The 25,768-nt window shown below is 30.0% G+C and overlaps 1 protein-coding gene across 14 annotated transcripts in view; it reads left to right on the plus strand.

Annotated features, from left to right (window-relative positions):
- LOC132718075 (dual specificity calcium/calmodulin-dependent 3',5'-cyclic nucleotide phosphodiesterase 1A-like) overlaps window positions 1–25,768 on the plus strand; it is an 88,331-nt gene that overhangs the window by 35,544 nt on the left and 27,019 nt on the right. For 6 of the 14 annotated variants that reach the window (XM_060701692.1, XM_060701694.1, XM_060701702.1 and 3 more), the window contains 10 exons: window positions 4,656–4,836; window positions 5,482–5,595; window positions 11,000–11,059; window positions 14,204–14,386; window positions 15,046–15,112; window positions 17,718–17,975; window positions 20,540–20,640; window positions 21,085–21,210; window positions 23,257–23,358; window positions 24,460–24,489. In XM_060701692.1, coding sequence (XP_060557675.1) covers window positions 4,656–4,836; window positions 5,482–5,595; window positions 11,000–11,059; window positions 14,204–14,386; window positions 15,046–15,112; window positions 17,718–17,975; window positions 20,540–20,640; window positions 21,085–21,210; window positions 23,257–23,358; window positions 24,460–24,489 — 1,222 coding nt within the window. Of the gene's footprint in view, window positions 1–4,655; window positions 4,837–5,481; window positions 5,596–8,920; window positions 9,086–10,999; window positions 11,060–14,203; window positions 14,387–15,045; window positions 15,144–16,433; window positions 16,471–17,717; window positions 17,976–20,539; window positions 20,641–21,084; window positions 21,211–23,256; window positions 23,359–24,459; window positions 24,490–25,768 lie in introns of those variants that run through there. The other 8 variants (XM_060701695.1, XM_060701705.1, XM_060701698.1 and 5 more) reach the window with 7 other exon arrangements.

A 25,768-nucleotide genomic window follows, 5' to 3' on the forward strand; every position in this document is an offset into this window, starting at 1 on the left:
ATCGACCAAATCAAAGCTGAAAAGGTAAACACAGTTTAAAAATATCTGATTTCAAGAACATGCTTGTGTTTCAGATTTTGAAGAATGCTTTGCCACGCAGATCATTTTTCGCATCATTTTGAATTCAATTTCGATACAAAATACCTCAAAATGATGTTGCTAGAATTTTTACTTTTAATGCCATGGGAATGCCATGGTGTCTAAATGTTTTAATTTCACTTTGGCTAAATGTGTCAATGCTATTGGGTCTAAATGTTGTAATGTCATAAGGACTAACTGTTTAAATGCTATTAGACCTGTAATAAAATATTGTCTGATTTCCCTAACTGCCTGCAAATTATATAATATATATATTATTGCTACCCAAAATATTTTTGCCAAATAAAAAATATTGTTTACTGAATATAGAAGCAGAGTCTGTATATGAAAATTATTATCATAACATCTTTATGTCTGTCTCAGGTTTTTTTGCATTATACGTTATAGTTGTATAAACTGGGATTTATATGAAACAGATGCTATAAGCATTCACAAGTTATTTTTGAAATCCATATCAATCAGATATAAGTATGTTCAATAAAAATGTTTTGGATGAAAATACATCTTACCGACCTCCCTACTCTACTCAAACTGGCAAAGGTTGCAGGACAGGTTAAAGTCTAAATGTTTCAAGTCATTAGGACGAAATGTTTTATAATGTCATTGGAATGGTATAAGTACCTTATTTTTAATGTTATGAGAACTATATGTTTTAATGTCATGGGGATTAATGTTTCCATGGTCATACATTATGTTCAATGTCATGGTGATTAAATGTTTCAATGGTCATACATTATATTCAATGTCATGGGGAATAAATGTTTCAATGGTATATGTACCTTATGTTCAATGTCATGGGGATTAAATGTTTCAATGGTCATACATTATGTTTAATGTCATGGTTGGTGATTAAATATTTCAATAGTATAAGTACATTATGTTCAATTTCATGGGGATTAAATGTTTCAATGGTATATGTACCTTATGTTCAATGTCATGGGGATTAAATGTTTCAATGGTATATGTACCTTATGTTCAATGTCATGGGGATTAAATGTTTCAATAGTATAAGTACCTTATGTTTAATGTCATGGGAATTGAATATGTCAATGGTATAAGTAACTTATGTTCAATATCATGAGGATTAAATGTTTCAGTGGTATAAGTACCTTATGTTTAATGTCATGGGGATTAAATGTTTCAATGGTCATACATTATGTTTAATGTCATGGTTGGTGATTAAATATTTCAGTAAATATTATAAGTATAAGTACATTATGTTCAATTTCATGGGGATTAAATGTTTCAATGGTATATGTACCTTATGTTCAATGTCATGGGGATTAAATGTTTCAATGGTATAAGTACCTTATGTTTAATGTCATGGGAATTGAATATGTCAATGGTATAAGTAACTTATGTTCAATATCATGAGGATTAAATGTTTCAGTGGTATAAGTACCTTATGTTTAATATCATGAGGATTAAATGTTTCAGTGGTATAAGTACCTTATGTATAATGTCATGGGGATTAAATGTTTCAATGGTATAAGTAACTTATGTTCAATATCATGAGGATTAAATGTTTCAATGGTATAAGTACCTTATGTTTAATGTCATGGGGATTAAATGTTTCAATGGTATAAGTAACTTATGTTCAATATCATGAGGATTAAATGTTTCAATGGTATAAGTACCTTATGTTTAATGTCATGGGGATTAAATGTTTCAATGGTATAAGTAACTTATGTTCAATATCATGAGGATTAAATGTTTCAATGGTATAAGTACCTTATGTTTAATGTCATGGGGATTAAATGTTTCAATGGTATAAGTAACTTATGTTCAATATCATGAGGATTAAATGTTTCAATGGTATAAGTACCTTATGTTTAATGTCATGGGGATTAAATGTTTCAATGGTATATGTACCTTATGTTTAATGTCATGGGAATTGAATATGTCAATGGTATAAGTAACTTATGTTCAATATCATGAGGATTAAATGTTTCAATGGTATAAGTAACTTATGTTCAATATCATGAGGATTAAATGTTTCAATGGTATAAGTACCTTATGTTTAATGTCATGGGGATTAAATGTTTCAATGGTATATGTACCTTATGTTTAATGTCATGGGAATTGAATATGTCAATGGTATAAGTAACTTATGTTCAATATCATGAGGATTAAATGTTTCAATGGTATAAGTAACTTATGTTCAATGTTATGAGAACTATATGTTTTAATGTCATGGGGATTAAATGTTTCAACGGTCATACATTATGTTCAATATCATGAGGATATTTCAATGTTTAAATGGTATAAGTACCTTATGTTTAATGTCATGGGGATTAAATGTTTCAATGGTATAAGAACCTTATGTTCAATGTTATGAGAACTATATGTTTAAATATCATGGTGATTAAATGTTTCAATGCTCATACATTATGTTTAATGTCATGGGGATTAAATGTTTCAACGGTCATACATTATGTTTAATGTCATGGGGATTAAATGTTTCAACGGTCATACATTATGTTCAATGTCATGGGGATTAAATGTTTCAACGGTCATACATTATGTTAAATGTCATGGGGATTAAATGTTTCTTTGGTCATACATTATGTTCAATGTCATTGAGATTTAATGTTTCAATGCTCATACATTATGTTCAATATCATGGGGATATAATGTTTCAATGGTATAAGTACCTTATGTTCAATATCATGGTGATTAAATGTTTCAATGGTCATACATTATGTTCAATGTCATGGTGTTTAAATGTTTCAATGGTAAAAGTACATTATGTTCAATGTCATGGGGAATAAATGTTTCAATGGCCATACATTATGTTTGCAATGTCATGGGGATTAAATGTTTCAATGGCCATACATTATGTTCGCAATGTCATGGGGATCAAATGTTTCAATGGTATAAGTACCTTACGTTTAATGTGATGAAGAATACATGTATTAATATAATAGGGTTTAAATGTTTCAATGTAAAAAAAAAAAAAAGAATTTCAAATTTTATGTTTTTAGGCATTTTGACTTCAGTGAATCTTCTTTAAAGTATCATTGTTTAAATGTATGGTAGTGATTAAATCTTTAAATTTAATGCAATTTTCTCAGTTGTAGATTTTAAAGGTTGAATGTTTTTATACTGAATAAAATCCAGTGTAATGATGACAAAGTAATGGAGGTTTTGTGCCATTTAAAGTTCTAGTAAACAATGTGTAGAATTTCAATTAAACAGTAAACAATGCATATTCTTGAATTTCAGTATCAATGTGAATAAAACATTTCCCTAGAAAATAAACATGGCCCCATTAGTTTCTTTTAATGTATATATTTCTGTAACTTAAACCCAATTTCTAGGAATATGTTAAATTTCCAGTTTGCATTAGACAACATTAAGTGCAAGTTGTAGTAATATAGTCTAATGGAGCTGCCCACACAATTCTGTAATTCTGTATGTAATAGATTGAGTGTTTTATAAACATAACACACCTGAACTCTGTGCTGACAGGAGCAGTTTTAAAGTTGAAATTAGTAACACAATATTTATATCTGTTTTAGCTTGACTTTGTATAAGAAAAAAATATAAAAGACCCCTAGTAATATTTGGTTCCACTGACATCTTACATTGATTTGGTTTCATTATTATTCACATTTGTAGCATGCTGACATGTATATTAGCTTAGTGAATATGATATAAAAAAAATAATGTACCTAAATGAAAAATATATATATATAAAAATAATTTTACTGATATATTTATTCTCTTTGTTTACTATTTGTCACTTACTAATATAGTGAACCAACATTTTGTTCTATGTAGTGGCCATATTTCTGTTTCTTGTTTGATTTCATTACCAATTATATGTGAGATCTTCATCTATTTCAGGGACAATAAAAATTCTGATAGGATAACACTCAAGCTGGACATTTGTTTCTTAAACATCTGTTTCAGGTTCTATATAGTTTCTGACTCTATATTAAATACCAGGGTTAAAAAAAAATTTCATGAACTTGTTTACAAAACTTGCAAAAATCATGCACCGTCATCAATAACATACAGTGTGTCAGTTTGTTTCATCAAAATATTACAGAATTTATAATTTAATAGTTACTTTTTCAATGGTAGAAATTTTTGAGATTTTACTTGTAAAAGCATATCAGGTGTTCACTAGCAACAAGGTGTCAGACATCTTTATATTTCATCTGAACATCTGTTTCAGGTACTGAGTTTCTGATAGTGTTTGATTTGTTCAGGTATATGTTTTCTGTGTTACAACTGTATACATCTGGTTCGTGAACAATGTATTTGACAGGGTTATATTCCAGCTTTGTGACACAGATTCTCTGACAGTGCTGTAATTTGACTGTTAATGTCAGAGTAATATTTAAGCTGCACATCTGTTTCATGTACAAGGTATCTAATAGGATTATATTTAAGCTGCACCTCTGTTTCATGTACAAGGAATTTAACAAGGTTATAATTTATGTTAGCTGTATATCTATTTCATGTACAATGTATCTAACAGGTTTTTTAAGCTGCACATCTGTTTCATGTACATTTAGGTTTCTGACAGTATTTTGTTTCAATTTCAGGTACAGGGTCTTTGACAGTGCTTCGGAGATCCAATTCAAAGAACAAAGTGGTGTCTGACAGCAGTAGTCGTACATCTAGCATCACAAGTGTTGAGAGTGACTCATACGCTAGTGTTGACCTTGGCACTGACCGGCTTCCACCAGTTGATGTTCCGGAAGCTTCACATGTTTGCTCATTAAGGTTACTGTTAAGTTAGAGTCTATGAAATAAATTTCATAAAAATAGAGAATATCCTGTGGTATAATCATTTCTGTTATAAAGGCTAATCAGTGACATTAAGTTTAGTGATCAGAAAACGTAATATGATGATGCCATCAAACTTAATGGATATATTAATTTTTTATTTTTATGAATATTATTCAAGACAATAAGCAGGATTAAAGATATCTTTGTAAATTTGTAACTTGAATAAAAAGTGGACTTTACTGGTACAAATCACTCTGCCCTTGTTGCCACTGTGGGTGAAGAAGCTAGATATTTAGTTAGCTAAAAATATGGAAGATAGGTGGTTCTACTCAGGTGTGCTTTTTTTCCTGGAATTATGTGTGGTCTTCCACCAGGAAACCTAGAGTGTCATCTTGTAATCTTTACAAAGTTGGTTTGATTAACAGAAAACTAAGTGCTCTGAAACGTTTAACATAACTTTGGTAGAATTTTCGAGATTTAAATTAAAAAGTAATTGATGCATACAATTTAGATCAGACTTTATTGAGATTTAAGAAGATCAGAAAACTGGCAGTATTATTATCTAGACATAATTTGTATGTATTCAAAGTGATAAAATTGTTTATGAGATTGATATATACATCTCCAACTTTATTCCAGATTAAAACATATTGTTCGAAAGCTTCAGAAAGAAGATGTTTCAAAAGAAGATTTACTGAAGAACCTTGAATATGCAGCACAAGTCTTAGAAACTGTTTATATTGATGAAACAAGGTATTTTATATACACATTAACTCTTGTGGTTTTTCTTTTTTAAATCTTATTTATCTTTTAGAAGTAAGTATATAATTATATTTATTTTAGAAAATGTTAAGCATATTGGTTTAGAAGATAGGTATATTGATTATAGAAAATGTATGTTTTTTATTTTATATAGCTTGATTGCAATTGCTTTAAGGTGCTAGTTTGAGGGAGTGAATTATAAGGGGTTTCTATTTGAATTGCTGAATTAAATGTGCTAGTTTGAGGGCATACAAGGGGTTTGTATTAAATGCTTTATAGCTTGAGGGGTTTGTGTTTGAAAGGATTGTGTTAAGGTGCTTACTTAAAGGACATATAAGGGGTTTTGTAAATGTATTGAAATCAAAGACATATCAAAATGCTAAATAGTTTAAGGGCACACGATATTGAAATCTGCTTAACTTTGTTGTGAATTTATAGAATTCTTCTTATATGTCATTTGTTATAAATAATTATATTAAGGCTTCCGCCTTCAGATCAGGAGGTTGAAGGTTTGAGCCGGAGGGGAAGCGTTAATTGAAGGATGAATGTTTCTTGTGGGACTCGTTCCGAAATGGCCGCTTAGGTAGTTAAAATGAATGGTTACTGATTTCTATCTGCCGTGCGCCTGGCATAGTGATAGGAGTTGGGAGGTACATGGTATGCAAGCAAAAGGTGTCTAATAAGTCAGAAATGGCTGGCCTTTTCAGTATGGGTGACACTATAATAAACAAGACCTTTTCTATATTTAATTAGAATTATTTGCTTCATTGGAGTAGGGGTTTGATGTGTTTGTCATCAGCAGATGTGTGTGTGTGTGCGTGTGTATTTTTTAATAGTTGAATTTTAAAGTAGACTGAATAACTAGAACAGGCATATGGTTTTATAACCTAGCAAGCAGTTCTAGTTTAATATAGCAATACACATACAGTTGTTGGACTGCTGAGATTGAATATTTGGAATGCCTGATGATTTAGTTGATTGCAATATGTATAACTCTGTCTGCTGTCTCAAATGAGATTTGCTAGTTGTTAGTTTCTTTAGAAAGATTGGTCTGCTTGAAGCACTTAAGTTAGGCAATTGCTGTCAGTGATAGGTCAGTTTGAGCACTTATGTTAGGTAAATGCTGTCAGTAAATGTGATGCAGGCACTTATGTTAGGCAACACTCAAGTTAGGTAACTACATTGTATTGTCAGTAAATCAAAGCTTTTAAATAAGGTTACTACTGTCAATAAATTGAGACATTCATGTTAGGTAACTGCTGTCAATAAATGACCAAAAAATGTTGAAATTCCTGTATAGTGATAATCAACTTCAGTTACAATATGTTTGATCATAAAAAGAATGTGTTGTGAACATATTAAATTAATAGCTTAAGTTGAAACGATCTCTCGAATACTGTTGAAATTTTTTGTCAAAAACAAAATAGAATGTTTTTTCTCTGAGCTTAAGTTAATTTGAAAGCTTGAGATATGTGACAGCTTTAAGAAACATTTTAGCAAAGAATCAATAAAGCACAATCTTTCTTATTTGAGAGCTAAATCAATTGTATTAAGTGGTTATACTTTGTCTGTAATCTTTATTAATTGTATGTCAATATTTATTTAAGTTAAGTTACACATCTGTAGCAGGTTTCATTGATTTATAATGTTTAATAATTGGAAGGGAAAGGCTATGTGCATCATTTCATTGATTGAGGTCCTCACTGACAGAAACTTGCATTAGTTGAATTGGGTTGTGCTGTCTCTCACTGTCCCAAACAAAAATAGATAATTAAGACAATCACTTTTGAAGTTTCAAACATTGATGGAATAGCCAATGTTTGCTCAATGACTCATCATTATAGGATGTTGAGTACTATTCTTAATATTTATAGACATGATATTTTCATAATTACTAAAGAATTCAATATGCATCCCCCACAGAGTGATGGCCCTTGATTTGTATCAATTAATGATAACGTATCCTTTGTCAGCACATTTGTATGGCAAATTATAATCAAGGGCTTATATTGAAACTTACCAAAACTTTAGGACTAACAGTAACATTGCATAGAGTAATTAAGGAGTGTTATTAGAGAGCAGAAATTGCATACCACTGATGTTAGGACCCTTTTTCATGTCCATAAATATATGACTGGAAGTTCTACATATATTTTATTATTATTATTATTATTTTGATGCAAAATAGTGTCTTTTGGTATATAATATACCAACAGACACTATTTTGCATCAAAGTAATATATAATAAAATAATCTGAATGAAACATGCCATAATATATTAATTAAAAGAAATTAATTGTTAAATGCATTTGTGCCCAGCATTGTAAATTATGCTGTATATTTGAAGTATCGTGGACTAACCAGTTCTCAAACCTCTAAGCATTCAATTAAGAGGTCTTTTAGTGTAAATGAAAATATATCTTTATAAAAATTCTTTACATATTTTACACTTTCATCTTTATGGAACATATCTGTAAAATTTGACTGAAATTCAACAATTAAAAAAGGTCTATTTCCATCTTGGAAAAGCACAACCCTCTGTTTTAAAACTGACATGGCCTCTTAAAATAAAGAACCTAATCTCAAACCCCTTCAAGTATCCCTAAAATTCTACTGTTTAGTTAAGTCAATGAAGTGATTGTTATATGACTATCACATAAAAATAAAGAACCCTACAGGATTCAGGTACCTGCTTTAAGATATTTTTGTCTCTTATATTCATTTTCACAAATAGTTAATGGTGTATTTACAGGACCTACAAATGTAATAGCTATTTGTATGAATAATTACACTAAGTAATAAAATATGTTATGTAAATATAGTATCCTATGCACTGTTTTCATTTGACATCAGCAGACATGTCTGTCAGAAACTAAGCTTTTATGCACACAAGTTCAGGACATCATAGTCACTTCTAGTAAAAAAATAACAGCACATGAATGAAAGGTTTGAGAATAGGTTGGGTGTGAGATTAGGTACTTATACGATAATTCTTTAAATTTCTAAATTAATTTAATGTAAATATGAATCAACACTTTATTTGACATATAGTAAAATTCATAAATAAAAGTATTGCTTTTAAAATAATTTGATTAATTTAGTTGATGATTAAAGGAGAAAAGAAAAGTCATTTAAGCATAAACACATATTCAACTGGATTTTATCTTTGAATACCACATGTACATGATTATGACTTTCTTTGAGTGAAAGGAAATTTATTTCACAAATTGTAGAGAAAAGAAAACTATAAAACAATTCCTCCTTTTATGCATTTCTCCAATGCCAGGACACCTTTACATTTATTTAGTGTTGTTAAAATCCAATTAAGATTGATTGACATGCTTCATGACATCACATCAGTGATGCAAGTTGATGATGTCATAGCTCATGCTTAAATTCTACAAAATAAAAAACAAAGATGGCTGACAGTGAAACAGAAGGCAATCCAGAAATAAGTTCAACTGCACTGGCTAAACTGTAGGTGAAGGAAATGATTTTCAATTCTACAGTTCTTATTGTTTTGCTTTAGTTTGTTGTATTGGTGTACAATAAAAATCTGCAGTGAATACTTTTTGTGCCAGATCTATTTATAGAATGACAACAACAACAACTTTAGAAACTTAAAATTCATTTAAACATCTTTATCCTTTCACTTAACAAGGATTTTTGCTTAAAATGTTTTGTATGACAGGGTGAAGTGGTCAATTTTACTTTATATTGGGACTTTACAAATTAAATTAAAATTGAAGTTTTCATTATCTATCAAGGCAAGACTCCAAGAGTCTTAAATATTTAGACTAGAGAAATGAGGGACAAGACACATGATATTTTTTTGTTAAAACATCAATTTGAAAAAATCTTAATATTTAATAAACTAATAAATTATATGACAGACTCCGATTAAAGGCCTCTTCCCAATAGAAATTTTCTTTAAAATTGTGCAGTTTTCCCAAAAATCTGAATTTAAATCTGCTTTTTTACTTCCCAAATTAGCAATTTTAGCGATAATTTTTCCCTCAATCAAGAGGCTAAGGCCTCTTCCCAATTAAGTCAGAAAAATCCCTGCCTGATCAGTGATGACTCTTCCCTTTATTAAATGATAATGACATCAATTTTATTAATTTAAGAAATTTAACACTTATAATTAAAAGGTGCAGACACAATCATTTGTTTTCGATGAAAAACTGAATTTGAAATGCTGTAGCGTTGTGGTCAATTAGATGCTATATTGCACAAAAAAAAGTTTGTTTTTAAGTTAACTATTTATGTTATTTTAAACAGCACATAAAATATTATCTGTTTCCAAATTTTTGTGTTCTTTAATTTAGCTTTTTCATGGTGGATCTTTGGTTCAATAAGATTGCCCCTCTGTTTTACTATTAAACTTTTGAATAACTTGCTCCACAATGCTGAGCTGGAACTTAGAATTTTCATTTGAGGTAAGCAAATGCAAGAAAAATGGTTCTATTCTGAGATGCCCATTTGTGCATGAAGTAATGAATGGAGGGGCATCTTAGGTATTTTTTCATGTAAGTAAAGATGTAAATTTTACAGTGATATAATCAATTTGAGTTAAATTTCACTTTGCCTGTTCATATTGAATTCTATTCTTACCACAAACAGAACGTTGTTTGCATTGAAAAATACACATGTCAAGACACATTTTAAAGATAAACTATAATAGACATATCCTAACACTTCTTTGTCTGTGATAAAAGGATTATATGTACCGGTATGCTTTTAAATTTGGACAGTTGATAAGGAAACACAATTTGCCATACTTCACAGAAATGTTTCCAAAGTGGACCTTTATCAGAAAATTCTTTAAAAAATTAGTGATTGTGCCAAAAGCAAGATACATTTGCTATAGCATGAATTGTCATATGTTCTCATAAATGGTTTCAGTATCAATTTCATGGAAAAATTACGCTATTGACTGACCCTTGATTACTTCAAAAACTAAAAGGTTCAAAATGTTTCCTATAAATTGCTTTATCAAACACTAGCTAAACTACAAAGTATAGTGGGAGGTCATAAAAAGTAAAGAGAATATCCTCTTTTTCCTTGGAAATATGTCTACAATCAATACATATTAATAGGAAAATTACTCACACAAGCACTAAAGGGCCATCACAGCCCTCGTGTACAGAATCAGAATTGGAATTTATAATGATCAAAGTCTTATATAAAGATATATATAATATAGCTTGAAAGTTACATTTTTTGTGTGTTTGAAGTTACAGGTATACATACAGGCATGTACTCTTGTTATTTCTCGTTTAAGCAGTGAAGAAGTGTACAATTTCTTCTTTATTTCTCTGTGGTTTGCATTTCTTCTGTCATTCTTTCTTGTATGCATATTTCTTTTTTCATCTTTCTCTTCACCAAACAATAGATGCAGAGAGTGTTCGAGTGATGTAATATGCAAGTGTAAACAAAAACTGAATGACGCCAGGTAAAAAAATAGCGCTCATTTTCTAGATCTGCATGATGCTACGACGGCTGTATTGAACGTTTTTAGCTGTATGCGTTTTGCTGCTTGTAGATATTAGAAAATCACTTTAACTTTGAGATAATACAAAATTAATCACCTAGATATAGCATGAGTTTTTGGTTTTTTCTACTTTCTTTTTTTTTAGAAAGGTTGAGATTTGAAATGTTTGATATTGATAAACTTGTGTCAAATTCTCACAATCTATTTGTATTGAGCATGTAGCCATGTACTGTGAATGACCAGGCGATTGCTATTATGTATATATCTCAACCTTTCTATGTAAGCTCAGCACTTTCAATTTCATATATTAGATAAAGCTACACTTGTAGTTTAGAAGTAGTTTGCCTCCAAATATATATAGGAAGTGAACATTTTGATACTTTATTAATATTGATATTTATATTAATATGCAGTATAAAACTGGCCATTCACATTGAACATACACAGCACATTTGCAAGATGCATTAAAGTGATGTCACATACTCAGGTAACTTCCCTGTACTAGAAAGACGCATGTAGATAAATGACCCTTTTGTTTATTATTTAAATTATACTACTAACTAGTTATATATTGAGGCAGTTTTTGTATCAAATAGTCATGTCACGTGACTTTGGACTATGTATAATCTTACCTGCGTTCCATTTGCCAAATTAAAAAAAATATATATATATAAGCTAAAATTAGTGTTGGGTATCGGACTCAAAAGTCACTATCGATAATCGGACCACCACAATCGATTGTCTGCCGATAGTATAATCGAGTTTCGCATTTTTTAAGGCCCTGTTTTCTTAAGGTACCAATCCTTTTATGTATTTTTTTATACAGTAGTGACCACATTTTTAGAACAAATAAACTTTTGTCTCCAAGATTAAAGTAAGATTTACTCTTTGAATCCAATACAAACAACACAAATACCTTATACAACTTTGTGACAGGCAATTTTTGTATTATACAACTTTATCGATTTTTAAAAAGGACTATCGATTGTCGCCGATTTTGGGGTGGTCCGATTAGTTATCGATTTTCAGAGACAATCGGGACAACACTAGCTAAAATAGCTTTATTTAACTCTAAATTTGAGTTTAAGGCCTGTTAAAAGACATATGTAATGTGGAATTGGCCCATTTAGAGGATAGCAGAGCCTGTTGTTACTTTAACTTAAAGGATAATTTTAAAAGTACTTGCTATTGTTACTTTAAAGTATTTCTTATAATGTTGAGATACTTAATTTGAACCTCCATTTTAGGTTTGATCAGTCCGGATGGATGTGCAGATAGGCTGTGTTACACTAACAGTAACATATCAGCATATCATTATCATATGAAAATACCCCCATGTTATTCATAAATTAGATTTTTTGATTTTTGCTAACAAAAATTTGTAGTTTGAAACAACTTACAAAATAATGTTACATTAATGATTATTAACATAGTTTACTGTATGTTAACTGTCTTTCAGTCTTGTACGTTTTTGCCATATTAAACCCTATAATTACAAAACTAAAATTTATCTGTTTAGTGTTACTTGCAGACGTAATAGTTGATTGGATAGGAACAAATAAATGCATTGCTCAGATTGTCAAGATCAGTGTAACATTTGGTTGAAGGTTTGGCATGCAATTTCATATCTCCTGGAGGAATTCTCCTGCAAATTCTTATTAATTCTAGGTCTTACATCAAGATGCATAAATGTAGCAAAAAATATTTACTTGTTTATGCCCCTTCAATGTGAATGTTTAGAATTTTGCGTGCAAAACATGTATTCATTGTAGGTCAGTGACCAATATTATACATGTATATATAACTAGTATTGATTCTTAATGAATTATTCCACTTGTCAGATGACCCAAAGCCTTGTTTTACTTATCATAAACAATCTGCAACTTTAAAATGGTAATGGTTAACCTCTAAGATTAGATTGGAAATATTTAACAGTTTCAGCAATGAAGAAAATGAAACAAAAATTATCACTGCCTGTTAAAAGGGTTAATTTGCTACTTTAGGGATTAGTGCCCGAGTAGTTTAATATATACCATATTATTCTTTACATTGCATCAGTACTGTACTGGTTTAAGTTCCTGAGAGTTGTTCAGTTCTAAGGTCATTTTTCACAATCAATATTAGATATGCTTAGAATCACTGCAAAAACAAAGTTATTTGTCTTGTTTTTGACATTATGTTCTTACTTCACTTGTTGAGAATTTATAAAAGAAAATTTATGGTATTAGACTTAAGCAAAAAGGCAAAATGCTTACATTCAAGTGTGACATATAACTTAATAATAACAACAAGTAATGATAAACAATGTGAAGCTAACTCAGTGTTATTAATTTTTCATTATTTCTATCCTCACTTGTTTTTCTTACTCCAACACATACGAGGTGATTTTTTCTCACTTTGCACTTCTGTTTTTGCAGTTGTTTTTTTTTTACCTTTTTGATCTAACAGTCCACTAAAACAATAATTATGATTCGGATTAATTCCTTTTTGAGAAAGTTCTAGGTAATAAAATATAAAATTATATGTTTATACAATCATATTTACATGTACCCAAATTAGTCTACATTTATGTCTGTGGTGCATTCCCCTTTCTTTCATTTCAACATGTTCCATGTGTGAATTAAACAACAATTTTTACAGACAGCTCTTGTATAAATATAAATTTAGAATACACAAATTTTGATAATAATTTCAGTTACAGTCCCTCTTTATCTTCAACTTTATCTTTTTCTCTGTATAGATTAGTTTATACAATTCTTTTATATTTTGAAAAGAACATATGTTGTTGTAATGATGAACATACATTATCATACATGAAATATGCCTATAGTTCTTTCTTATCTTTATCTGATAAAAATATAAATAATTATAGGTATGTATTATTGACTAATTTCTGTGAGGTTAGTTTATGGAAAATAAAGATTTATGTCATCAGAATGTATGGTAGGTGATGGTGGATAACCAGCAGATGTCGTTGACCTGTAAATTGAACATCATTCTTAGTTATTGTTTATTTGTTGTTGTTGTTGTTGTCTGGTTTTATTTTACATCTTGATTCAAATGAATGTTTTTTGATTATAGCAATTCTGTTTCCATATATTGCAGACGCCTTTGTGATGAAGAAGATGAGCTCAGTGAAGTTGAGCCGGATGCCGTCCCGACAGAAGTGCGGGATTGGTTAGCTCTAACGTTTACACGTTCTATGAGCAACATCAAACGACGTGGGGATGATAAACCTAAATTTAGAAGTGTGGCAAATGCAATTAGGGCCGGCATTATGGTGGACAGGTATAAAAATGAACAAGTTAAATTTTCATGTTAAAAGTTCTGTTTTCAAAATTGTTTTTTTAATTTTACTTACAATTTTTTTATAATGACTTCCAAAAACTACCAAACGAAGTAATGTGAAGCTGACATAAATGATAATTAGTTAAAATGTTTGTATAATAAAAACATTTAGTGCTGTTCAATTTGATTGTTTTAGGGGACATTGTGGCTGAGTGGCTTAGAAGCTCTTGCCCTTCACCGATTTTTTGTGAAAATCACAGGGACTTAAAATGATTTACTGTGAGGAAGCTATCCCTGAAGATTGCTGGTTCTACTACAGTTCCCATTTATGTTGAAAATAAGGCACAGTCGGGCACCTTAGGCTTCCTTCTTTCACCAGTCAAACTGGCAAGTTGGCATTTGGCCTGTACAACAAAAACATTTTTTTTAAAGTATGATAGAAGATTGTGATTATATAGAAGGACAAAGTCATTTCATATTGATAATTCAGAATTAAACTTTTAATAACAAACAAGGAAAGTTACACAAATTATTATATTTAGGTAATAATGTTAAATGTTGACCAGTTTTAATTTCCATGTTTTGTAACTTAGCTTAATGTTAATTTAAGATGTTAAAATAATGTAAAATGTAAGTATAAATGTTAAAACTGTTTTCAGAATATACCGCAGACTTTCAAGTTCTACTGGTTTAAATGTTCCACCACATGTTCTTCTTATTTTAAAGGTATGTCAAAGAAAAATGGATGGATGATAATGTATGTAACCAAAGTATTTACTGATGAACATGTTGGGTTTTTAGCACAGCATTGTGATCGTTATATGTCTGTTATTAAAGTCACCTAAAAATAGTCCCCTCAACCCTCCTGTATTACACCCAACATGAAACAAAATTAGTTTTTACATGCTGGAATTTTTAAGCATAACAGTCAAGGCAGTGTCTTTTCCAACCCTTTTGAAAAAAGGTATTGGGTATTTTTGTAAGTCACAAAATAAGTTACTACTGCCAAATTTTGAGTTATTATCCATTTTGGAACAATAGAATTGCTGGCAAATTTGCAAATTTGGAACGGATTTGTTAACAAGACCCCCTGTGAAGAAGGGAAAAAAGCACTGCATAAAGAATTGTAACAGAAATGTAGAAATTTAGAAAATATAAGAGAAAATGCTAATCAACTTGTGCTGGTAAAAGTGTGTAGTTCTATCTTTCTGTCTCATTCATCTATCATAAAGAAATTTAATTAAAATTGAATGTTTCTTGGAAAATAAAAACAACAAAGAACCTGCACTAGGCCAAATGAATGAGGGAGGAGGGACAAATTAAAATCTGATTTTATCCATGAATTTAAATTTAGGTGGGCGATGAAAAAGAAGTTTGTTAGTAATTTCTTTTTCTGTTAAGTTTCTTTTTTCTAAGTTATGCCAACATTTTTGAAGTTATATTAATACTTCTACTAGCAGATTGTATTTCCATATGTATGTCTACAGTTTGTATAGGTTTTTTATCTGAAAAAAAAATGCCCTAGTCTTACTTTTAAACAGACAAATTATATTATTATATGAAATAGCCATATATTAGAAATGTTTTAACCCATGACCTTGTTAGCAGAGACATTCCCAATGACTGTATTATGTATATTCCTATTTTTCCTAATTTGGCTTTTTTTAGCAACATGTCTTTGCTAAATCTATCTAATTTCATGACTTAAGATTTTTAAAAAGTGTTTAAAATACAAAAAAGGCACTGCTTACACAAGATTCCTTTTAAAAAATGGTTGATTGATGGCCCATATTTTAGTTACTTGAAAAATAATGTCAAAAGTTACTTGTTGCTCATATTTTTTTTTCATAAAAAAAATACAACTGGGATAAACTGCTAGGGGATTGATGGCATAACTTTGAAAAAAGAAAGAATAAATTTAATTCTGCCTTTGAGAAAAAATATTGCATTCTTTATCAGTGTATAACAGCAACATTTTTTCTGGACACAAAGGGTTATAAAACTCCTTGTAGAGCTGATAATCATGTTACATCTGCTTTTTTTGCAGATTACGATTTGTCCCATTAAAACATGAGTGTAATGAGGTATGCCCAGTTTCGTGTGTGTTCATGTTCTTATGTTTGAGTGCAGAAAAATACATTTTTATTCTAAATAGGTTTCATACCTAAAATCCTAAATTCCAATTCGTTCAGTAAGTTATAAGGGAGATAATTATTATTATTGTCAACCTGGTCATATAGTTCACAGAACTGCTTTTACTGCACAACTTTAAAATATTTTATGGATTAAAAGCTCCAGGATTTTTACAGTTAAACTCTGACATGTAGACTAAGAAAATGTTGTCAGATCAGACTTATTTCACATATTTTTATACCTAAGTGCAGTAACAAGGTAACTCCTATTAAATTTAATAGGAGTAAAACTATTATTGCGCTAAGGTGACAAAAGGACATGCTGGTCTGACACACAAGGGAGGTAACTTTTATTTTGAGTTGTCTTTAGTATGAAAGTGAGAGTGAAGAAGTCAGAGAGAGTGAAGAAATAATTGCAGAAATGTTCGGTAACAGTTTCTCAACTCTACCTGGAGCTTTTAATTCTGTTAACAGTTTATATTACAAGAAGTGGCCACCTCTAAATTTAGATGACTTTCATACTGCTTTGTTTTACAAAAAAGAATTTGTAAGAAATGTTTGGATTTTAATAAAATTTATACCAGAAATAAAGTTTAACTTCACGTGAAATAGAGGTGAACACTGCTTCATGTTGATTTATCTGTTATTTTATATTGTTAACTGTTACCCAATTAATATGACTGTGATAAATTGATTAAAAACAAAACTTGATAAAAACAGTAACATCATATAATTTTTACAGTTCATTTGTACTTATTTGAGAAAGTTGTATTCTTGCTGCATAATATTTCAAGAAATCCATTGTTATAAAATCTTTATGAAATCTTTATCATTATATTTAGATATGCTTTTTTTCTGATTTATTTCATTGAGTTAAAATAATATGTTTGTTTGTCTGTTATATTTCAAATCAATATCACAAGCTTTAGTATATTATTATTATCACAAGCTTTAAGTCTGTTATTATTTTTATTTTTATTATTTGTCTGTGATTATTCATTTTGATATCATTGCCATTTATTATTCATTTTGAAATAATTGGCTTTAATTATTCATTTTGTCAATTTGATATCATTCATTGACCTACGATTATTCTAAATGATATATATGATCTCTGATTATGTTATAACCCTATGATTAGCCTATGATTATATAATTTATATTGATGACTTGATAATAATGATGGTTTTATGTTACAGCAACTAGATGACTGGTCTTTCAACGTGTTCTCTGTAAATAGTGCCTCAGATGGACATGCTCTTAAATATGTTGGATATGAACTATTGCAAAAATATGACTTGATAACCAAGTTCAAAATAAATAACAGTGTGTTGGATAGTTTTCTGTTAGCCATTGAAACAGGTTATAGCAAGTACAAAAATCCGTACCACAACTTAGTACATGGGGGAGATGTTGCGCAGACTGTACATACTATACTCTCTCAAAGTAAACTTGTAGTAAGTATATCATATTCAACATTCATGAAAGAATTTACATTCTGATGTAGTGTTTAAGAAATTAATATAAAAGAATATCTCATATAGATTAGTGATTGTTATGATAATCTTAGATGTAAGGACTGTGCTCTCCCTTAACCAAGTTTTGGAACAGTCTATTGTCAATTTTTGAGATATCAAAATGTAACTATGAAGTTGGTCAGGTAGCTGTAAAGAGCACACTTGTACTGGCTGTCCTGGCTCTATGCTGGTGACAAAGGATAAACACTTGTAGTTAGTTCCATCACCTTAAAAGTTAAATTCTTAAAGTAGTTAGCAAATAATTTGAGAGAAGCTGGCAGTTAAGCACTCTTGAAGGTTTGGCTAGCCAGCATTAAAATTCTTCTACATTAATTTTGAAAGTTTTGTCAAATTCTTTATAATATTTGTTCTTTAATTAATGACATATTTTATCTATGTATATATAATCATTTTAAAAAGACCTTATTAATGCTATATTTTGACTAGTATAATACAGCTGACTTATATTGATCTGGCAGCTTATTTTCTAGTAACTCAGATGAATTAATACCAGTTTTATGTCAGGACTATATTTGCATTTTATATATGGCTTTAATGTATTTGAGCAACCATTGAAACTATTTTCTGAGAAAGACCAGGCCTGTTTAAGTCACTAATATTTATTTTATGGCTATTTAAGAAAGCTTATAGAAGATTTGGTTCAACAGTCCGCCTTGTGTTTCAGCAAGACAAATTGTTTTATTCTACAAGTACTTTGTAAATGTCTTGTGATTTTCTGTCTCCCTATACTTTCTCTAGTCTGTGAGATAAACCACTGATCTAAATAATGTGCCCGCACCAGACATCTTTTGTAATTGAAAAAAGGATAGGAAAATGAGGGGGGTAGTTTATAAAAGATGAAAAAATAAACTGTTATTTTAATGGCTGGTTAACTGTTTAGACAAGGGGATTATCTGTTTTCTTTTACATGTGAAATGTTTTCGAGATTTTCATCTGCTTTCTTTCTGTTAGTTGTCTGTTGTACAACAATTTTGTTCCAGTCTGTTTTAATTTAGGTGTTAAATAAAACCTCTCACACATTATAATTTAAGAGATGAAAGAAATCATTGTGTACTGTAGAGTTAACATATGTGCTTGCTCTTCAGTCAGTCAGTTTTATTTCTTCAGTAAACTATAGATTCACATCAATTTTGGAATTTTAGTTTTTACTCTACTGGCATGCGAGCAGTTCCCGTACAGAAGCAGTACCCGTATTTTTCATTTAAACGCTTAATTTTTACATGCATTCTTCAAAAATTCATTTCAAATCAAGCAGATACGAGACAAAATCTAAGTGTCAGTTCGGCAGTACGTATAAAAAGTCTCATTTTAAATCACTTTCACCTGTGCGTTGTCAAAACGTGACCTTGTTTTATCTGGGGGATTCCGTCCTTGCGCGCATGCGCAAACATACTTACACGTGAGGTATGTTAAAGGGTTTTCCACTAATACCACCTGTTTACAGATAAGAAGGCAATGTGATGAAAACTTGTTTAATTATCAGAATTTTGACCAATATTACTATACAAAATAATTTTATGGCTTTGATGCGTAAAATATCATGCATACAAGCATGCCATCGCATGTGAATGCGTTGGGGGTAACGGTACCGGGTAATAGATACACGCGTTTAGTCTACTTTCTATTTCCTGAGTTACATCTATTTATCTCTTAGAAAATGGTCTGTTCAACAATTATAAATGAAAAATAGGTCCGATATAATAAAATTGTATAATTATAATGGGTTAAATTTTATGTACGGGAACTACTTCTCTTCATACAAAATAATGGATAATTTCTGTACCCCACATGAGGCCTCATAACTAAGGGTTATTCTATGTTTAGAACATGATGGAATTTCCATGATTTGTGTGACGAGCCGAATATTGATGTGTAACATTCAAATTTTGGTGAGTGAGCGTAATAAAAAATAATGTTTAAGTAACCACAATTTTTGTACGGGAACTGCTCGCATGCCAGTACAACAACTGTGTTTATTTTAAACTTGACACATATACTCTCAGCCATTAACACAGACCTGGCATATCATGGATTTATAATCAATAATTCCATTTTATGTAATAATAAAATTTCTGCATGATGTTTGATTGAATTACCATTGGTCTGGCAGCTCAGTCTTGTTTTATTTTTACTTATATAAGTAAAAAACATTATAATCAATATGGTCCCTGGTGTATATACATGATTATAATACTGCATGTTTGTAACGTCGCTTTTCATTGGATAATCGTGATGTTTATATAGTTTTATATACACTGCTACTGTCGATTCATGAAGAAATCTTACTTTTTTCTCTAAAAAATGATGTGTGCTGTATTATAAATTCGTTATAAAGATTGTTGACAGGATATATGGCCGTATATAAACGGCTGTTTGCAATATAACCCTTGCCTAGCAGCTCGGGTTATATTTACAAACAGCCATTTATATATCGCCATATAACCTGTCAACAATCCTCATAACTAATATTGTTATGATTACAGAATTGGTTGACAGATCTTGAAGTGTTTGCAACTATTGTGGCAGCTTTAATACATGACTATGAACATACAGGGACAACAAACAACTTCCACATACAAACCTCGTATGTATTTATTATTATTTCATGTTATTTTAGTTTATAAAGAAGTGATGGAAACTTATTTGTATATTTAAAAGATTATTTATTAATGCTTTGTAGCTCTCGCCTGAAAAAGCATTTCTATATAGGTAAATGAGTCTGATTAATGTCATTCCAAAAAGGCAATTTACTACCATATTTATTTCATGCTAGTACAAAATTTATTTTAGAAGTTGAAGATAATTGAGAAAGTCTTCATCAGGAAAAGAATCTGAGTGTATATTTAAACAGAGATTAATCAAGGTGAACTACATGTAATTTGTATAAAGATATGTCTCTGTCTGTTGTTATCCAGTCAGTCAGTCAGTCATATTTTCCCTCAATGACTGAGCTCTTATATCAGTCAACAATCTATCAATAAAATAGTAGAAAACATACATAAGTTGTGAAATATGTGCTAATTTTCAGGTCTGAGGTAGCACTATTGTACAATGATAGAGCCGTTCTAGAGAACCATCACATCAGTGCAGGTTTTAAAATCATGAGAGATGAGGAAAGTAATATCCTCTCAAATCTTAGTAAAGAAGAATACAGGTTTGTATTTTGTTTATATATTCCTCAAATATTAGTAAAGAAAATGGCATAAACAGGTTTGGTTTTGTTTAGTTATAAGTTTTAAATTATGGTAAGGAAGGTAATCCAAGTTTGTTTTGTTCACTCATCTCAGAAAAACTTAGATTTGCCTCTCAAATATTAATGAAGCAGAACTCACTCTATGATTCCATAGCAGTTTTACTAACAAAGATGTTTGGTTTATGAGGTCAACGGTTTCAAATTAAGTTAGACCTAAATTATTTCTCATGCAATAAAGGTTTGACAATAATTCTTAACTTGTCTATACAAGGAAGTATCCTGCATGGTCTGACTGCATATTATGTAAATTTCTTGTTTAAATTGTCTTGTGCAATAAAATATATTTTTCTATTTACTAAGTGTTTAAAGTCACATCCATTCAAATCCTATCAGTCAGCTAACAATTGTTAGCAACTTATCATTGGCAGTTTATACTTAATCTTTTTACTAACAATTTGTTAATTTATCTTTTCTGATCAGTAAGTGTCATAATGTTCTTAAAATTTCTGTCTGAATTGACATAATAGGAAAAGTCATGTTGTACAATGGTTAATATTATCAACTAAAAAAGAAACACCTACTTAGTTTACAGTATGAAGGGGTCAATGAAGGGGTCAAAGTAGTTGATTAAAATACAATCACAAAACTTAAGCTTGTATTCAAACCAATTTTCTCTCTTAAAGTAAATTAAAACTAGAATGAATTTGACACAAAAACAAACAATGTAATGTATTTTTGTAGCCATATTACAAATCAAACTATCATGGGCCTTTAAATTGTTGCAAATGGCAGGACTCAAGTATCATGTGACACCATAAAATAGGATATCCAGTAATCCATAATGGGTTGAAATATTTATGGAACAGAAGCACATTAAAAGCTGTAGAAGAGAGGGCATAAAACATTGTCTAAATGTGGCTAAAGTAACCTTTCCTGGTTTTAAGCTTGTCTGAACCTTTTAGTAAGTGTAATTTTAGGAGGTATTGTCTGAGTATCATTGTCAATGCCATGCATCAATATTTGTAAATATCTCTACGCTCAAATACTTAAAATCAGCATGCTTCAGTGCAAGAGAAATGGTAAAATCTTTATTTTACAGCATATCTTTTTATGATTTCCTTAAAATTGTCAATCAAATGTCTAGTGTTTTTATTTCAAATGATGAAAATTTTTCAATTTTCTATTCAGACCAAATTCTTCCAAAAATCATTCTTAAGGCTGTTATCTATTTTACTTTCATTGACTTTCTGATTTTAAGGAAAACTGAAGCATTTGCAATAGATACTTAGCAAATAGATATCAAATTTTAGAGCATCAAAGAATAATGCATTGTTTGGGTTTTAGAGCACAGAAATATAATTACGAGGTCCACTAGGCCTGAGTGACTTATAACAAAGCATTTAAACAATAAACAGTGCATAATAATACAACGCAAGAAAAATTAATATCCATTTTCATTCTAACATGATAATTATAAAAACAGTGATGAAATATGTTGAACTCCTTGTTGAGCATTTAAGAATTTTCCCTAACATTATTTGACCTTTTGGTGTCATATCTGACATCATAATTAAGTGTGTAAGCATTCCCTTTCATGCTTTGCAGATCATAAAATAAAGTAACTGACTGCTTATCTGTTTGATGGGGGAGTAATGTGAAGCTTGTTAGAATGTATAATATACCCCCATGCACAATAACAATGTAAGTTATTATACAGAAACCAGTTTGTCCATCTGTCTGACTGTTGGGGGGTTTCTTTTTGTCCAGATTGTAAATAAAAAGGTATTAGAATTATAATGATGGTATTCTTAGACTCTAAGTTTTTGCATTAAGACTGGTAGTTCTAGTGGCACTAGACTTCTACCTTAGATAAAAAGCATTTATTTATGAGAATCCAATTGCTTGTTGTTATGATGGAGAAAGGGAGATAACAAGTACTATACTACATGTATTTTAGTTGAGATTTCTATTTTATCTGCTATTTATTGATTGATGTTACTATTACAGAGAGTTCCGAAATCTAGTAATTGACATGGTGCTAGCAACCGACATGTCCTACCACTTCCAGCAAATAAAAAACATGAAAAATCTCCTCAGCATGCCAGAAAAGTAAGTACAAATATTTTTAATATGTAACTATATTAGCTGTTACTACATTTACAGTTTATTTACATTATTAATGATATGAATATATTTATATAAAATGATATAAATTAATACTATAAAAGGATTAAAATTAAGAATGATAAATTGATATTGACAGTAAAATTACATTGTATATACATGTACTTTGTACACATGAATTTTAATGGTATAGATACATTCAGTGTGGAATTATTGTATTTATTATATAAACCATTAAACTGCAGAGTAATTTTTAATAATGGAATCAAAAAATTGTAAAATGAACTATGGATATTGATAGTAGCTAAATAGTTACTGTCGGCCTATTCCATTAGACACATGTGGAATTGTATACAGTACATAACTACATTTCCTCTGGTATTATTCGTAGTAAAAATACATCAACTCAGTAAAATATGTATTAATTACATTATTCCTAGAAACTTTCACGGAAACAGTATTTCGCGTTTTATCATAAGATTGGCGTTCCCGCAGAGTCAAAGTTTTGCACAATCATGGTGACCGTGAATTTCACAAATATTAAGTCGCTGGGGATAAAGAGCATATATATAATTACTAATTTCTGTATTTGTTCACTCTATACCCGCAAGAAAAGACTTATATATGAAATTGACAAAAATCAAATTTACCTATAAACAATATACATGTATTTAAGATATAAGGTATCATCCTGACGTAATTCTCAGATACCAGAAAAATGAAAATGCATTCAAATGACTTATTTTTTTGCAAATAAGGTTATTTGCTTGTAAAATAATAACACCAAGGCAAAGACATCACATTATGTAATTCTCAAATTAGATACTTTCATAAAACTATTATTTGTTCATGTTTTAAAAACTTTAATAATAAAAAAATTCTTTGAAGGAGAATAATGTTATTATTTCAGATCATATAACTTCCAAAAAAGTCTGGTATAATTTTATAGTTGCTTCACAGAAATATGTTTTACAGAAATTTTACAGATTTTTTTTTTCTTTCTGTGTGTTATTGCAAAGAAGAACTTGTAAGTTATATCACATTTTGGTTAACTATATCTGGTCAAAATAAAGCATGTAATTCCAGCAAAGCTGATCCTGGTGAATTTCTTCAAAGGTAATTAATATACAAGTTAATAAACATGTCACTTTCTGTTATATTTTAACTTCATTCTTGCTGATTAATACAGTTATATGTTAATTTTGATACTCTGTTTCAGTTTCTGTGTTTTTTCTATGAAAGCAACAAATATTTCATACAGGCAAATTGCCATTGTTGAAATATTTTTTAGATTGCCTATTTTAAAAATAGAAGAGCTATCAAGATATACATTTTTATTACTCTTGCTGGCATCTCATTAAAATCATTACAATTTACCCTCCTTTTTTACTGGCAAGTTCATGCAGATAGTGAAATAACAATGCTTACTAGATGATAACAATCTGATTAGATGCTTAAGTATCTGATTGTGACCAATATGAGGGAACCTTCTTGTGATCTTCAATTTCAATCTGCTTTTGTGTTCTTGAAAGAGAACTGGTTTCTATTTTTAACTGTTGGGGAAACCAGAAATGTACATGTGATATTCATAAAAAAGGTGAATAAAAATGATGAAGGTTACACCTTTTAGATAAATCACCTTGAATAAAAAATTATATAGAGGATATTTGTTATAAAAAATAAAATTACATCTTACAAACAAACAAACAAATTTTCTTTTTATTTTATGCTTAAAAACAGGTTAAAACGAAATTTCCTTGATATTTACTTTAATATTAAAATCTGTTTTCCCCACTGGTAGCCACTATTATGTACATGTATCAGTCGAATTTCTCATAAAATACAAGAAATCTTGGGCTGAGAAATAAGTTCGACAATCAACTTTAAATGGCCATAATATTATTCATTTTATTAAAAAAATATGAATGATCGCTTATTTTAATAATAAAAACAAACAATTATATTAGGAGAAAAAGTGCAACCATCCATCTATATTTCTGTTACTTACTGCCAATTTATATTAGACCTGGCTTTGTTAAATGTAAGCGGTCGCCATTTTTAAAAGTTGTGAATTTCACTGGAGATAAATAATTGTGTTTGGTTCAGAGGGATATCATTTATACAACTTTTTAAAAGAAAGAAAACTTATTTGAGGATTGTAACAGACAATAAATAAGTGTTGACAGAAGTGTAAACATTCAAAAAGCGGTTAGGAAAATGGAAAACTTGGAAAGTTGAAAGGCTGCCTAAAGAACGCTGGGTTGTTTACTTATTCTTCGAGCTGATGGCTGTTATTGCTTTTCAAGTCTTCATAAAGCATACGGCAGTTATTGCTCGTAGGATACTTAAACATACAAGAGCAGTTTTGCATGTGGAAGGAATGTATTTTTCAGCA

This window comes from Ruditapes philippinarum, unplaced genomic scaffold, assembly GCF_026571515.1.
Source record: "Ruditapes philippinarum isolate M1 unplaced genomic scaffold, ASM2657151v2 ctg1164_1_1_1_1, whole genome shotgun sequence".
NCBI classification, from domain to species: domain Eukaryota; kingdom Metazoa; phylum Mollusca; class Bivalvia; order Venerida; family Veneridae; genus Ruditapes; species Ruditapes philippinarum.